The sequence below is a fragment of the Nanorana parkeri genome, unplaced genomic scaffold, assembly GCF_000935625.1.
Source record: "Nanorana parkeri isolate BGI_ZX_2015 unplaced genomic scaffold, ASM93562v1 scaffold817, whole genome shotgun sequence".
Taxonomy (NCBI): domain Eukaryota; kingdom Metazoa; phylum Chordata; class Amphibia; order Anura; family Dicroglossidae; genus Nanorana; species Nanorana parkeri.
The window spans coordinates 606209-618773 of NW_017307085.1; the positions used below are offsets into that span (position 1 = coordinate 606209).

Below are 12565 nucleotides of genomic sequence, written 5' to 3' on the forward strand. Positions count from 1 at the left end.
GGGCCCCCCCCAACAGGCGGAACGCCAGGGCCCGGTCGCAATTGCGACCGTTGCGACCCTGGTAGTTCCGCCAGTGGGTGTATCTAATAGAATGCTCCCCACAGGACGACAATGCTGCCATACAAGGGAGGCTCTCCCTGGGACAGTATGTGTTTTACTAGCTGGATCGCCAGGGGAAAATAAAGGACGAAAAGCCTAAAAAAGAAAACAAAATTCAGCCACCACAATTGAGGATTGGTAAGCTGCAATGATACACACACACACACACACACTATAAATAATTTAGAGTGGCAGTGCAGTTATCATGTCTTGCATAAGGTGTTAGTTGACCACAATTATATATAAACTTTTTTTTTTTTACCTTTTTGCCTTGTTGCGCTATTTCTTTTCTCCAGTTTTTTTCAAACGCAGGGTAAATATTATACGATGATTCATCTTCATTCAGGTCAATCAGATCTTCTCTTTCCAATGGTTTTCTATAACCAAGTGTTATGATCCTTTTTAAATAAAAATAATGAAGTAATATAGAGTGAATTCAATATAATTATTAGGGTGCCATGTATACAATTTAATAATAAAGATAAAACAACAATACTGATATACATATAATGCAGTAAAACAAAACTGATCAAATTATTTCATTAAAATTAAAGGGTCAGTTTGCCACTTTGCCGGACACATAAAGAGAAATTAGAATAGTTTTTATATTTCTAAGTTTACAAACATTTAAGATGATATTTTAATTATTTGTATGGCATGTTATTTTACAAATAAATACTTACTGTTGAATGTGTACATGCCATTGTGTTTGCAAATCATGCTGGGCTTTCCTATTAGAAAGCCCAGCAATGCATTTACGCTCTTAAGCTGGCAATGCACCTATAGATTATCTGCAGATTTTCTATGGTCAGATGGAAAAGGTGCAACAGATTCCTCCATCTACGCTAAACTGTATGGATGGAGGCATCTCCCCCTGGGCCAAGCTTTAGTATCTTGCTAGTCGGCCCCGCTGGCTCTCAGAATACCTGAACCATGCCGGCGTCCAATCGGATTGTTCAGGTATATTGAGAGCCAGCGGGGCCTGACTAGCAAGATACTGAAGATTCCCCAGTGAGACATTCCTCGTTTCACACAGATTAGCGTAGATGGAGGAAGTAAGAGGCGGCTCACATCTGAACAGTAACAGTGGCAGGGCAAGCTGGCCAGGCTGAATTGCACTGGCTGGAATGGAGAATCGTTGTGCACTGTGTGTGTGTGACAGTGCAGCAGGTTCTTCTCTTCCTTGCCCCACACACACCACTTCTCAGGACCATGGTTTTTTCCCCCGTATTGTACCTGCCAGCCCGCTCACTGTCACACACACAGCGCATGTAGGGTTCCCACCTGTCCAGGATTCACCCGGCCAGTCCGGGTTTTGAATGCTGTGTCCAGGTTTCATGGCAGCATTATTTCAGGTTGGGATTCCTGGCATTGGCCTATACACATACAGCACAGCAATTAATTAAGTAATAAAATGAACTAGGATCACACTAATTCAGCACGTTATTATTCTGAGTTGCCCCACTAAAGCGGCGGCCATATTAAGTGGGGCACGTAAGATTAATAACGTGCTGGATTAGTGTGATCCTAGTTCATTTTATTACTTAATTGCTGTGCTGTATGTGTATCGGCCAATGTAGTTGGATCTGTATGTGCGTTATAATTAATCGAAATTAATTAAAACAATTTTGATTAATCGAACAGGAAAATTTTAATCATTACCAGCCCTAATATATATCTATAAAAAACTACTATTTCTCTCTAAATTCCAGCATCATAATTCACGCATGAAGTAACTATACATTTTATACATATACACATACACAGTATGTATTCTGTGGCAATCCCACAGTGGAATTTGGTGTTATGATCTCCCAGGACTCTCAGCCACAGGGGCTGAGAGGTTTCAGGAAGCAAGAGTTTGTCTGGGTTCAGCTTGGGATTCTGGAACTGGGAGATTTCAAAGAGAATTGGGAAGGATGATGTGACTAAGCAAGGACTGCAGGGGCTTCTCAGCAGGTTTACCCGGACACTTGGGGGCGGTGTGAGATGGGGCTTGCCTTGGGGAGGGGGGTTGCATATGGAATTTACCCAAAGACTCTGGAACTATGTTGGGATACTTTTGTCATCTGCCTGACTCCCCACCTTCCTGATCACATGCACAAAGACTCCAACAGACACTGAGACTGATAAGATAAGGGTCTACGTGTCCCTGTTCATCATGGGTTTACTACTTGGTTTGAAAGTTGTTTTTATCTGTTCCTATTGGTTCTCGTTTGGGCATGATTCATGTTTATTGATGAAGGGGGATTGTCCCTTATTGCCTATAAATGTTTGTCCCGTTTGAAAATAAATTAATTTGTTGTTTTTACCCCAAACTAGTGTTGTCTAATTCTTGGGGGAATGAGGGTGTGTGCTGGCTGGAAAAGTACTGAGCAGGGAAGCAGTATTTGGCAGAGATACCAGGCTGGGCACCAGGAGAGTCCGTCATAAATGAGATCTCTATTCCTTGGTCCATGTTTTGGCAGTAACCAGCACCTGATTGCACAGGTGTGCACAGCCCTTAGGGCTTGTTCACACCACATACAGTGCGTTCCAGCATGGTTAGTGGCCGTAATGCCATCTAATGTATTCACTTCCCATTTTAGTAATTCTAGAGAAGAAAAATGCCAGCTGTCATCATGGTGCCCCCAACAAACACACACATATTGGGGAACCTTGCTGTGCACTTCTACACTGCCACTGGCAGTGACCGGTCTGTGTACTTTACAAATTTTCTTTAAAAATGCTCATAAAGTAACGTTTTGTTTCCAGTTTAATTATCTTTCATTAATGCTCCCCTAGGAGAATGAATTCTAGGGTTTCCATCATCATAGGTATGAGCATTTTGATCAATGTAGCCCGGGATGTCAGTTTCATGATGAAGATTATCCGTACCTGCTGTACCAGGAATATGTCACCCTGCTGATAAAGGAGACCTTGTTTTCTGGATTTTCATTCTGTATAGAAAAATATAAAGGTTCAAGTCAGTATATGCTATGAGAACAGCGTGTTTTTAAATATTGGAGATGTTCCTATATTGCATACATAACCTAAACCTAAAAAACACTGACCACGAGCTTATGCTGTCTGTACAGAGTGCTTCTCCCCATTGAGAAACTCATGAATGAACAGGAAGTGATGTAAATCACATCGTGTTCATTCATAACTGGGAACACATAGTACTATGTGTCCCCAGTTATTTACAAACACTGGAGTGATCAGCTGATCGCTCCAGTGTTTGTCCTGCACAGAGGATCGGAACATATCACTGATATGTACCGATCCTCTGCCGCTCGGCAAAAGGGGGCTCAGCTTCTCCTCTGGATCTCCCCTGCTCTCCCGGGCAGAGGCAGCGGGAGATCCGAGGGAGAAGAGAAAAAAGCACTTCAGCCGCAGTGGGGGAGGGGGCGGGCAAGTGACGGAGCCGCTGTTACAGCAGCATGTGCAGTGAAGAAAGGAGAGCCGACGGCTGTCAGATCCAAGCCGAGCGGCTCTCTCTCTTCTCACCGCTCGGCGTGCTGCTGTGATAGCGGCGCCGTCCCCCGCCGCCGACTGCAGCTTCACTTTTCCTCGGATCCCCGCTGCATACAGATGGGTGAGAGCAGCGGGGATCCAGAGAAGACAGGACATCGCGATCTACCAGTGATCGCAGAAAAAGGAAATAATATCACAGTGTTTCCGCGAAAACAAGACACTGTCTTATATTTCTTTTGCCCCAATAAACACACTAGGTCTTATTTTCAGGGGATGTCTTATTTTTTTATTTTTTTACTGTGCAACAAAATGTACAACAATCTAAAGTTATTCATGTACAACAATCCAAACGTTATCTGGTATGACTCCGCCTGTCACAGTAACCGGCGCTATAGAGGAAGTATCTGCTAATGCGGCTCTGCTCCCTCCGCTGCCGCAGCCTTGCTTTCTACAGCGCTGGCATGCTTTGCCACCAGGGGCAGTGGTACCAGCGGTGCAGCAGTGGGGACATCAGACAGTGGACAGCGCGGTAAAGTACGGTACCATTTACCAGTACACATTACAGTACAGTACCATTACATTAAGCAGTGCCTTCGGGGACAGCAGTTGGTGAAGTATGGTACTGGAGTGCTCCCTGTCTCTGCGCTGGCCGGAGGGAGTCCCCTGTCATCCCCTTAATACAGTATGTCCCTGCAGACTGATACCATCTCTCCTGCGCTTCAAGTTCCCCCTCACATGCTACCACCAAATTAGGTCTTATTTTCAGGGTAGGTCTTATATTCCAGGAATCTTGAAAAATAGTGCTAGGTCTTACTTTCGGGGTAGGTCTTATTTTCGGGGAAACAGGGTATATTCGCCAGTCTACCGGCAACAATCTTTGAGAATATTTTGGCATCCATGTTAATGAGGAAGATTGGTCTATATGAACCAGGGAGTGCAGGATTCTTTCCCGGCTTGGGCAGAAGTTTAATGTAAGCCTCACCACCTGTGGGAAAGTAAGCACCACCGTTCCACATGAAATTATATAGAGTACGAAGAGTGTCAGTAATGTCACCTTTTAGAATCATAAAAAATTAAGCAGTGATTCCGTCAGGACCAAGGGATTTAGTCCTACCATGTTCTTTATGACTGTGTCTATCTCCTCTTTAGTAATATCTGCATTGAGGGCCTGAATTTGGTCCAATGTCATCGTAAGAGTGATCTGGCTTAAAAAAACGCTCAGCTCCCTTCATATCACAATATCACTCCCGGCATCCACAATGTAGAGAGATTCATAAAACAGCTCCAGGGCCCAATTTATAGCCACCGGATCATATAACGAATTGCCTGTAGGATCCTGCAATGCAAATATGTGTGTAAGAGATGACTGTGCGTTCACTAACCATTAGTTTCCCTGCCTTGTTCCGTATTTATGAAAGGTAGGATCTGCAAAGGACGCCTTCAGTTGTTCATATCTGTCCGCCCACAAATCAAAGGCCTGTTTAGACTGTTCCCAGTGTTTTTTGGTGACTGGGGACTGATCAGCCGTTAGTTGTCTTTGAGCATGACGTACGGCATCACTGGCCTCCCGTTATGCTTTAGGGTTAGTTCACACCAGAAACTGCATCACAACTGCGTGCGTATGCACATTTGCACTGCGATCCGTTTTGATACATTTGTGATGTGTTTTGATGCGTTTTTTTTAAATAAAATGCTAATTAGACAATTAGGTCACTTCATTTTTCCTGTCAGAGCATTTCCTTCATTTGTTTTGGAGCTCAGACATGTTTGCTTTGTTGGCAGGCATGGTGATAGTGTTGGCTGTACCTACAAAGAGGAAGTCCCTGGATGATGACACAATCAATTCTGTGTTTGTTTGTTTTTATGAGTTTTGATCCGTTCCGGTGCAGTTGGATGCAGCTAAAATAGGACAAGCAGTATTTTTTCTGACTGCATCTGGACGGACTGCAACGATGTGAATACAGCACAAGAAAGCCCATAGGAAAGCATTGTGATGTATTTTGGCTGCAGCAGCCAAACTGAACGGACTGAATCACAACTACATATGGTGTGAACTAGCCTTTTTTTTTTATATGCAGACACTTAGGACTCAATTCTGCCCCGGAGGTAAGCTTTACCTGCTTTCTAGAAAAGTGTTGGCCATTAAAGTCCACTTATACCTTCCATGAAGAACATAGAAATTGACAAAAATCCTCATTAGACATAAGAAACCTTGGGAATCGCCAGATGATATTGTTAGCAATCCGAGGAGCTACAGTAAGAAGAATAGATATAAGAACATGATCAGAAATAACTATGTCATGTATATCGGAGGTTTTGACTAGGGATGCACCGATACCAAGTACCATACTCGGTTCAAGTCCAAGTACAGATACTTTTCCAGCTCCAAGACAAAACTGGAGAAAAATTCAAAGGTTAGGAGGCAGCTGTCATTTGTAAGGAGCACACGGAGCTCCTGGGATTTGTACATCTCTGTTTTAATGTATGATTTTGTTTTAATAAATATAAATAAAGGGATGCATCAATACCATTTTTGCGAGTCCAAGTTCTGGTACTTGCCGAGTACTTACAAGTATGAGTACTGATACATTTTTGCTTATTGTCATGTGACAGTTTTTCTAAAGCAATACAGACTAATGATTTCAGGACAGTGGTGGAGCGCCAGAGCCAGGTCCCAGCTGCAACCACTGCAACCCTGGTACTTGAAAAGTATCGGTGCATCCCTAGTTTTGACCATCTGTAACAATGGATTGGTGCAAAAAAAAATAGTCCAAGCGTTTACAGCAATCATGAACTCTAGAAATATGTGTGTGAACGGATTCTAGAGGGTGCCATAGTCTCCAGGTATCGTTCAGGTCCAGTGCTGACGCCAGATCTGCGAGGGCGCAACCTGAGGGAGAGTGAGATGTACGCCGAGCTGATTAGGTGTTAGAAGCCCTTTTTCTATCCTCAGAAAAGTTCATAGTATAGTTAAAATCCCCTCCCAATAGGTGAAGCATATTGGATGGTTTAGCCAGCCAGTCAACTGATTAAAATGGGATTTAGTTGGCGAATTCTGCATATAAATGTTGGAAATAGCTAGTTCTCTGTCAAGGTATTTCAGCTATAATGTCAGCATCTGTCCATCATCACCTTTAACCAGATGTACCTAATAGGGAAGCCTCTTATGAAGGAGAATCACCACTCCTTCCCCAGCGGAAGAAGAGCCAAAGGCCTCCTCTACCCAGAACTTTTTCAGACGTGGGATGTCCTCAGTTTTTAAATGGGTCTCTTGTAATAACGTTACATCTGCATCCAATCGTTTAAGATGGCGTAAAACAGTATTACGCTTTTGTGGGGAACGCAAACCCTTAACGTTCCAAGAGACAATGTTCCTAAAAAACCCCCGTGTAGATGACATGAACGTTGTATAGTCCTAAAGTAAGGGCAGCTATAGAGCTGAATGGAATTAGAATACATACCCATCAGCAAAACCTTCATCTTTTAATTCTCAAGAGATTCTATATGAGCTTTGATATACTATATCTACCCTTTTGGTGATAAAGCTTGTATTGCTGCACACTGTAGGAGGAGTGGATAACTGAGTGGATGTTACATGTCAATGGATACTAGAAGGTGTCACTGGAGACCTGTAAAGTCACTCCCTTGAGAAAGGTCATGTTAATTAGACATAAATATAAAACATTAATACCGACATAACAACCACAAGGTGAAGATCACAACAAATGTGCTGCTTTGTTTCTATAAGATTTGGTAGTAACTCTTCTGAATACAACCAAATATGAAGTTATGTCTACACAGCGTATACTCTGTAATCATCAGTATATTTTTAAAGTCAAATACAAAATACAAATTTCCATTGTGTAAGGTTTCAGACAACCACTCCATATCACGCTGCACTGAGTCATTGTTGTGAAATCAGATTCCTTCTATTGTAGAGGACGGGATCTCAAGAATCCAATGTTGCTCCTTCTTGTCTAGAATAAGAATAATAGCCATAACTACTATTCCATGGCACTAACGTGTGTGTGGGAGCTATGTGGAGTGCTACCGTGTTTCCCCAAAAATAAGACACTGTCTTATATTTTTTTGGGCTCAATAAAACACACTAGGTCTTATTTTCGGGGTAGGTCTTATTTTTTTTATGTATAACAATCCAAAGTTAATACAAATCCAAGTTAAATAATCCAAAATGGCAAAGTTAAGAATGGGGTGATCAGGGCAATCAGGGGTGCCATACCTTTCCAAGAGCAATTTGGTAACCAGAATGAGGGAAGCGCACTTTCACTATGGATTCCTCACAGGTGGCGTGCATTTGGCATCACTCCGCCTGTGACGGGAGCCGGTGCTATAGAGGAAGCATCGGCTTATGCGGCTCTGCTCCCTCCCACTCGGTGGCACCGCTGATTCTCTCCTGCGGCTCTTCAAGTTACCCCTTATGCCACCATCGGCCCTGAGAATGGTCACAAATAGGTCTTATTTTCAGGGTAGGTCTTATATTTTAGCAATTCCCAAAAATGGTACTAGGTCTTAATTTCGGGGTAGGTCTTATTTTCGGGGAAACGGGGGTAAATGAAATTAGAATTAGACTAACATCCTGCACCTATGTACACAATCTCCTATCTCTATGTGTATGCTATGAGAATGACACAATAGAAGTATTATTATATTATGGTCATAATACTTCTCATTGTGTCATTCTCATAGCATACACATAAAGATAGGAGATTGTGTACATAGGTGCAGGATGTTAGTCTAATTCTAATTTTATTCAGCACTCCACACAGCTCCCACACTCACGTTAGTGCCATGGAATAGTAGTAATGGTTGTTTTAGTAATATTTGTTTATGTGACATTATTTGCTAATAATTTCATGAACACTTTGTTTCAATGATGTGTTTAACGCACTGACACACGACGTTTGCTACTTTATTAGTCACTTTTGAGACTTTTTGTTTTATAGACAATCATCTTTGATTTACACAAACAGTTGATGAGAAGAATGAATTTGAAAGGAAAAAAAAAAATCACAATCGTATTGTTCACTATAATATTAGTTTTTTGCACATATTATTTGTTTACTTGTTGGGTGACAGCGCCGCTTCACATATTTGAATGATATGAATGCAGGCTCATGCAGCCAATTTAAGTGAGCAGCTATAAGGAGGAACGCCCAGATTTTTGTACGAGTAAGCGAGCACAGAAGTCTCTATAGAAAACCTACACTAACATTGGGGGGAGGGGAAAATTAGCCTTTAATGTCACTATAAATTAAATCTGATGTCAAAACTTTTTTGTTTTTAATGAGGTAGGGGAGCGTTAAAACTGCTGTTTTTTTTTTGTTTTTTTTGCCATCTGTGTCTCATTACGGAGGTTTCCATTCACTTCCTGTCCTGTAGACTCAACAGGAAGTGAAAAGATATATTTTCGATGTGAGAGAAAGCCCCTCTTACATAGTTGTCACGCGAACAAGCATCCCCATTTGGAAGATTTCCCTTGTTCTGATGGCAACTGAAATCTTTGGATTTACCATCACGTATAGCAGGGGCGCCCACTATTTTTCGTCTGGAGATCTACTTTTCAAATGACGAGCTCATTGAGATCTACCAACGAAAAAATAGGATCGATGACATTGGTGATGAGGAGTGAATCTCTCTGAAAGTGACAAAGCCATAAAAACCTGACAGAGGATGTAAGCCTCCCCACTCAACAAATGTTTACAAAACATGCACTGAACATGGAATGCGCTTGCGGTGCCATTACCAGTTATTGGCACCCAAAATGTATCTGTGCAAATGCTGCGTTTTCCCGTGCATTCGCACAGGTGATGCGCGGGAAAACAATGAGTAAGGCATGTCGCAAAGTTTTTGACATGTACTAGTGTCCCGCGTTTGACGTGTATCCAAAGACCCACTGAAATCAACTGGGAAACTGCAGTACTTCTTTTTCTCCACAAGATGTCTCCAGTCTTTAAGGTTAAACACCCCCAAAGTTCTTCACACCAAAAGGAAAAGGAATGAACCCGGTCCGAACTTGAACTCCTCCAAACAAGAAAGTGCCATGGGCACTTCCACCCAATCAGCTGCGGGCTGGACATTCCCCACTCTGCAGCTGCATGTAAACAAAGGGGTGGGATGCAGTGACATCATTGACCTTATGCCTATATTTGGTAAATTACATTTGCCTAATATGGCTCTGTGACCATATTAGATCAATTATGTCAGCACCAGCAGCCCGCCCCTTTGTTTACATTCAGCGGCAGGGAACCTGGCCCGTAGCTGATTGGGTGGAAGTGCAAATTGCGTTTCCCTGTTTGGAGGAGCTCAGGTCTGGACTGGGTTCGGTCCATCCATAGAACTACACGGATACATCTCCTAGAACTACACGGATACATCTCCTAGAACTACACGGATACATACTCTGATCAGAGTGTGACAGCTCTATTATTGGACACATTGTGCATGGTTACCTTCCCACTGGCTGAGATCCTCTCATAGGCAATATTTTTCCCGGTGAAGGTTCTCAGCATTCTGAGTAGAGGAGCAGCGGAGATCCGGAACGATTTGAGAGCTTATAGAGCGGTGCTTGAATTCTGGTCTCCTGTAGATCTTGGTTCTCGGCTATTTCCGTAACCGCCCCTTCTCTTCAGCCGAAGGTGCTTTTCCATAGCCTCGCCTCTCTCCTAGCTCCGGCATGCTATCCGAGAGAGAAGAACGTCTCCTGTAACACTGTGTGATCAGCCACTGGTGTATTTGCATAGCCCCGCCCCCTCTCTGCTAGCTCCGGTGTTCTATCAGATAGCGAGGAACATCTTCACTGCACACTCTGTATAACAAATCACCTCGAACAGGTCACATTCCTCCTCAGTCTGTGCTGTGTTGGCTGCAATCTGCTATTCTCCTGATGATCAAATAGGCTGCAAAATAAACATTATTTTCATATAAACATTATTTTCATATACTTTAGTGTTTTTTGGGTCATGTAAATTCTCCACTGCTCATCATAATCCATATTGCTCAGTTTATTCTGCACTGTTCATCCCAATCCACACTGATCTTAATCCCCACTGATAATCCTAATCTGCACTGTTCATCCCAATCCACACTGATAATAGGAATATGCACTGTTCATCCGTATCCCTAATCTACACTGTTCATCATAATCCATAGTGCTCAGTTCATTCCGCACTGTTCATCCCAATCCACACTGCTCATCATAATCTGCACTGTTCTCGCAATCCATAGTGATAATCCTAATCTGGACAGTTCATCCCAAACCACACGTATAATCCTAATCCACACTGCTCATCCTAAGCCATAGTGCTCATCCCAATCCACACTGATAATCCCAATCCACACTGATAATCCCAATCCACACTGATAATCCTAATCCACACTGATAATCCCAATCCACACTGATAATCCCAATCCACACTGATAATCTTAATCCATACTTTTCATCTTATTCCATACTGCCCAATCTTAATCTATACTGATCATCTTAATCCACACTGTTCATCGCAATCCATAGTGATAATCCTAATCTGCACAGTTCATCCCAAACCACACGTATAATCCTAATCCATACTGCTCAACTGATAATCCTAATATGCACTGTTCATCCTAATCCACACTGCTCATCCTAAACCATAGTGCTCATCCCAATCCACACTGATAATCCCAATCCACACTGATAATCTTAATCCATACTGATAATCCCAATCCACACTGATAATCTTAATCCATACTTTTCATCTTATTCCATACTGCCCAATCTTAATCTATACTGATCATCTTAATCCACACTCATAATCTTAATCCATACTGCTCATCCCAATCTGCACTGCTCATTGTAATCCACACTCATAATCCGTTCTGCTCATTCCAATCCACATAAATAATTAAACCACACTGCTCATCCTAATCCGCACTGCTCATCCTAATCCACACTGCTCATCCTAATCTGCACTGCTCATTTTAGTCCTTACTCCGCATCTTCATCTGCACTGCTCATTTTCAAAGCTCTGCCCACCGGCGTAATACTTTGCCAAACGCGGACGGACCGCATCGAAGGTTCGAGTGTGCGGGTGCACGATAGCGTGCATCGCTGGTCCTCTCCCAAATCTCCCCAGTAAATACCTGGGTCCTGAGTCTGTGGAGTGGAGGTGGAGCTGCAGTGACATTGCTCAGTGTGGCGGCGGATGAACGCTGGCTTGTCGGCTGACGGAGCAGAAGGTGTTCTGGTGGTGGATGTGCTGTTGGCTCCCTCCAGTGGCAGAGAGTGGAGGTGCAAAGTACTGGACTCTGTAGAAAGAGATGGGTGAAGGTGATTTGGCTCCCCCTGGAGGTAAAAAAGGAAAAGTGCGGCTGGGCAGACTGTTTAATGAGTAGTAATAGCTCATAATAAAGAGACTGTCCAAGAGGCTGCTAGTGGTGGGGGAACTATGCAATCACCCCGTGTACCTAAACAGGCCAGCAAAGAGAAGCAGAAAGAACTATAGAGACAAGGAGGCAATCCTCCGGAAATCTTGAGAATTGGGCGCTATTCTGATTCTGATAGCAAGCTGCCTATTTGCTATCAGATTTGGTTCCCCTTCCAATATGGCTTCCACGCCCCATATTGTTAAAATGTGACATATTAGAGGTGATTTCTTATACAAAGTGTGGAGAGAAGACATTCGTCTCTATCTGATAGAACACCAGGGCTAGCAGAGAGGGGGCGGGGCTATGCAAATACACAGCGTCCTGTAGTGTCCCCGCTGTACCGGAGTCATCACCGATCACTGACACTGTACACAGCACCCTGTAGTGTCCCCGCTGTATCGGACTCATCACCGATCACTGACACTATTCACAGCGCCCTGTGGTGTCCTCGCTGTATCGGACTCATCACCGATCACTGACACTGTACACAGCGCCCTGTAGTGTCCCCGCTGTGCCGGAGTCATCACCGATCACTGACACTGTATACAGCGCCCTGTAGAATCCCCGCTGTGCCGGAGTCATGACC

At 43.3% G+C, this 12565-nt stretch overlaps 1 protein-coding gene across 1 annotated transcript in view; it reads right to left on the minus strand.

The window, feature by feature from the left end:
- Positions 1 to 10106, minus strand: part of LOC108794146 (multidrug resistance-associated protein 1-like) — a 58582-nt gene extending 48476 nt beyond the window's left edge. The window contains exons 1-3 of the mRNA XM_018565138.1: positions 10026 to 10106; positions 2977 to 3038; positions 362 to 497 (exon numbers count right to left, since the gene is read on the minus strand). Coding sequence (XP_018420640.1) covers positions 362 to 497; positions 2977 to 3038; positions 10026 to 10085 — 258 coding nt within the window. The 5' untranslated portion in view covers positions 10086 to 10106. The remainder of the gene's footprint in view (positions 1 to 361; positions 498 to 2976; positions 3039 to 10025) is intronic.
- Between the last annotated feature and the right edge of the window lie 2459 nt (positions 10107 to 12565).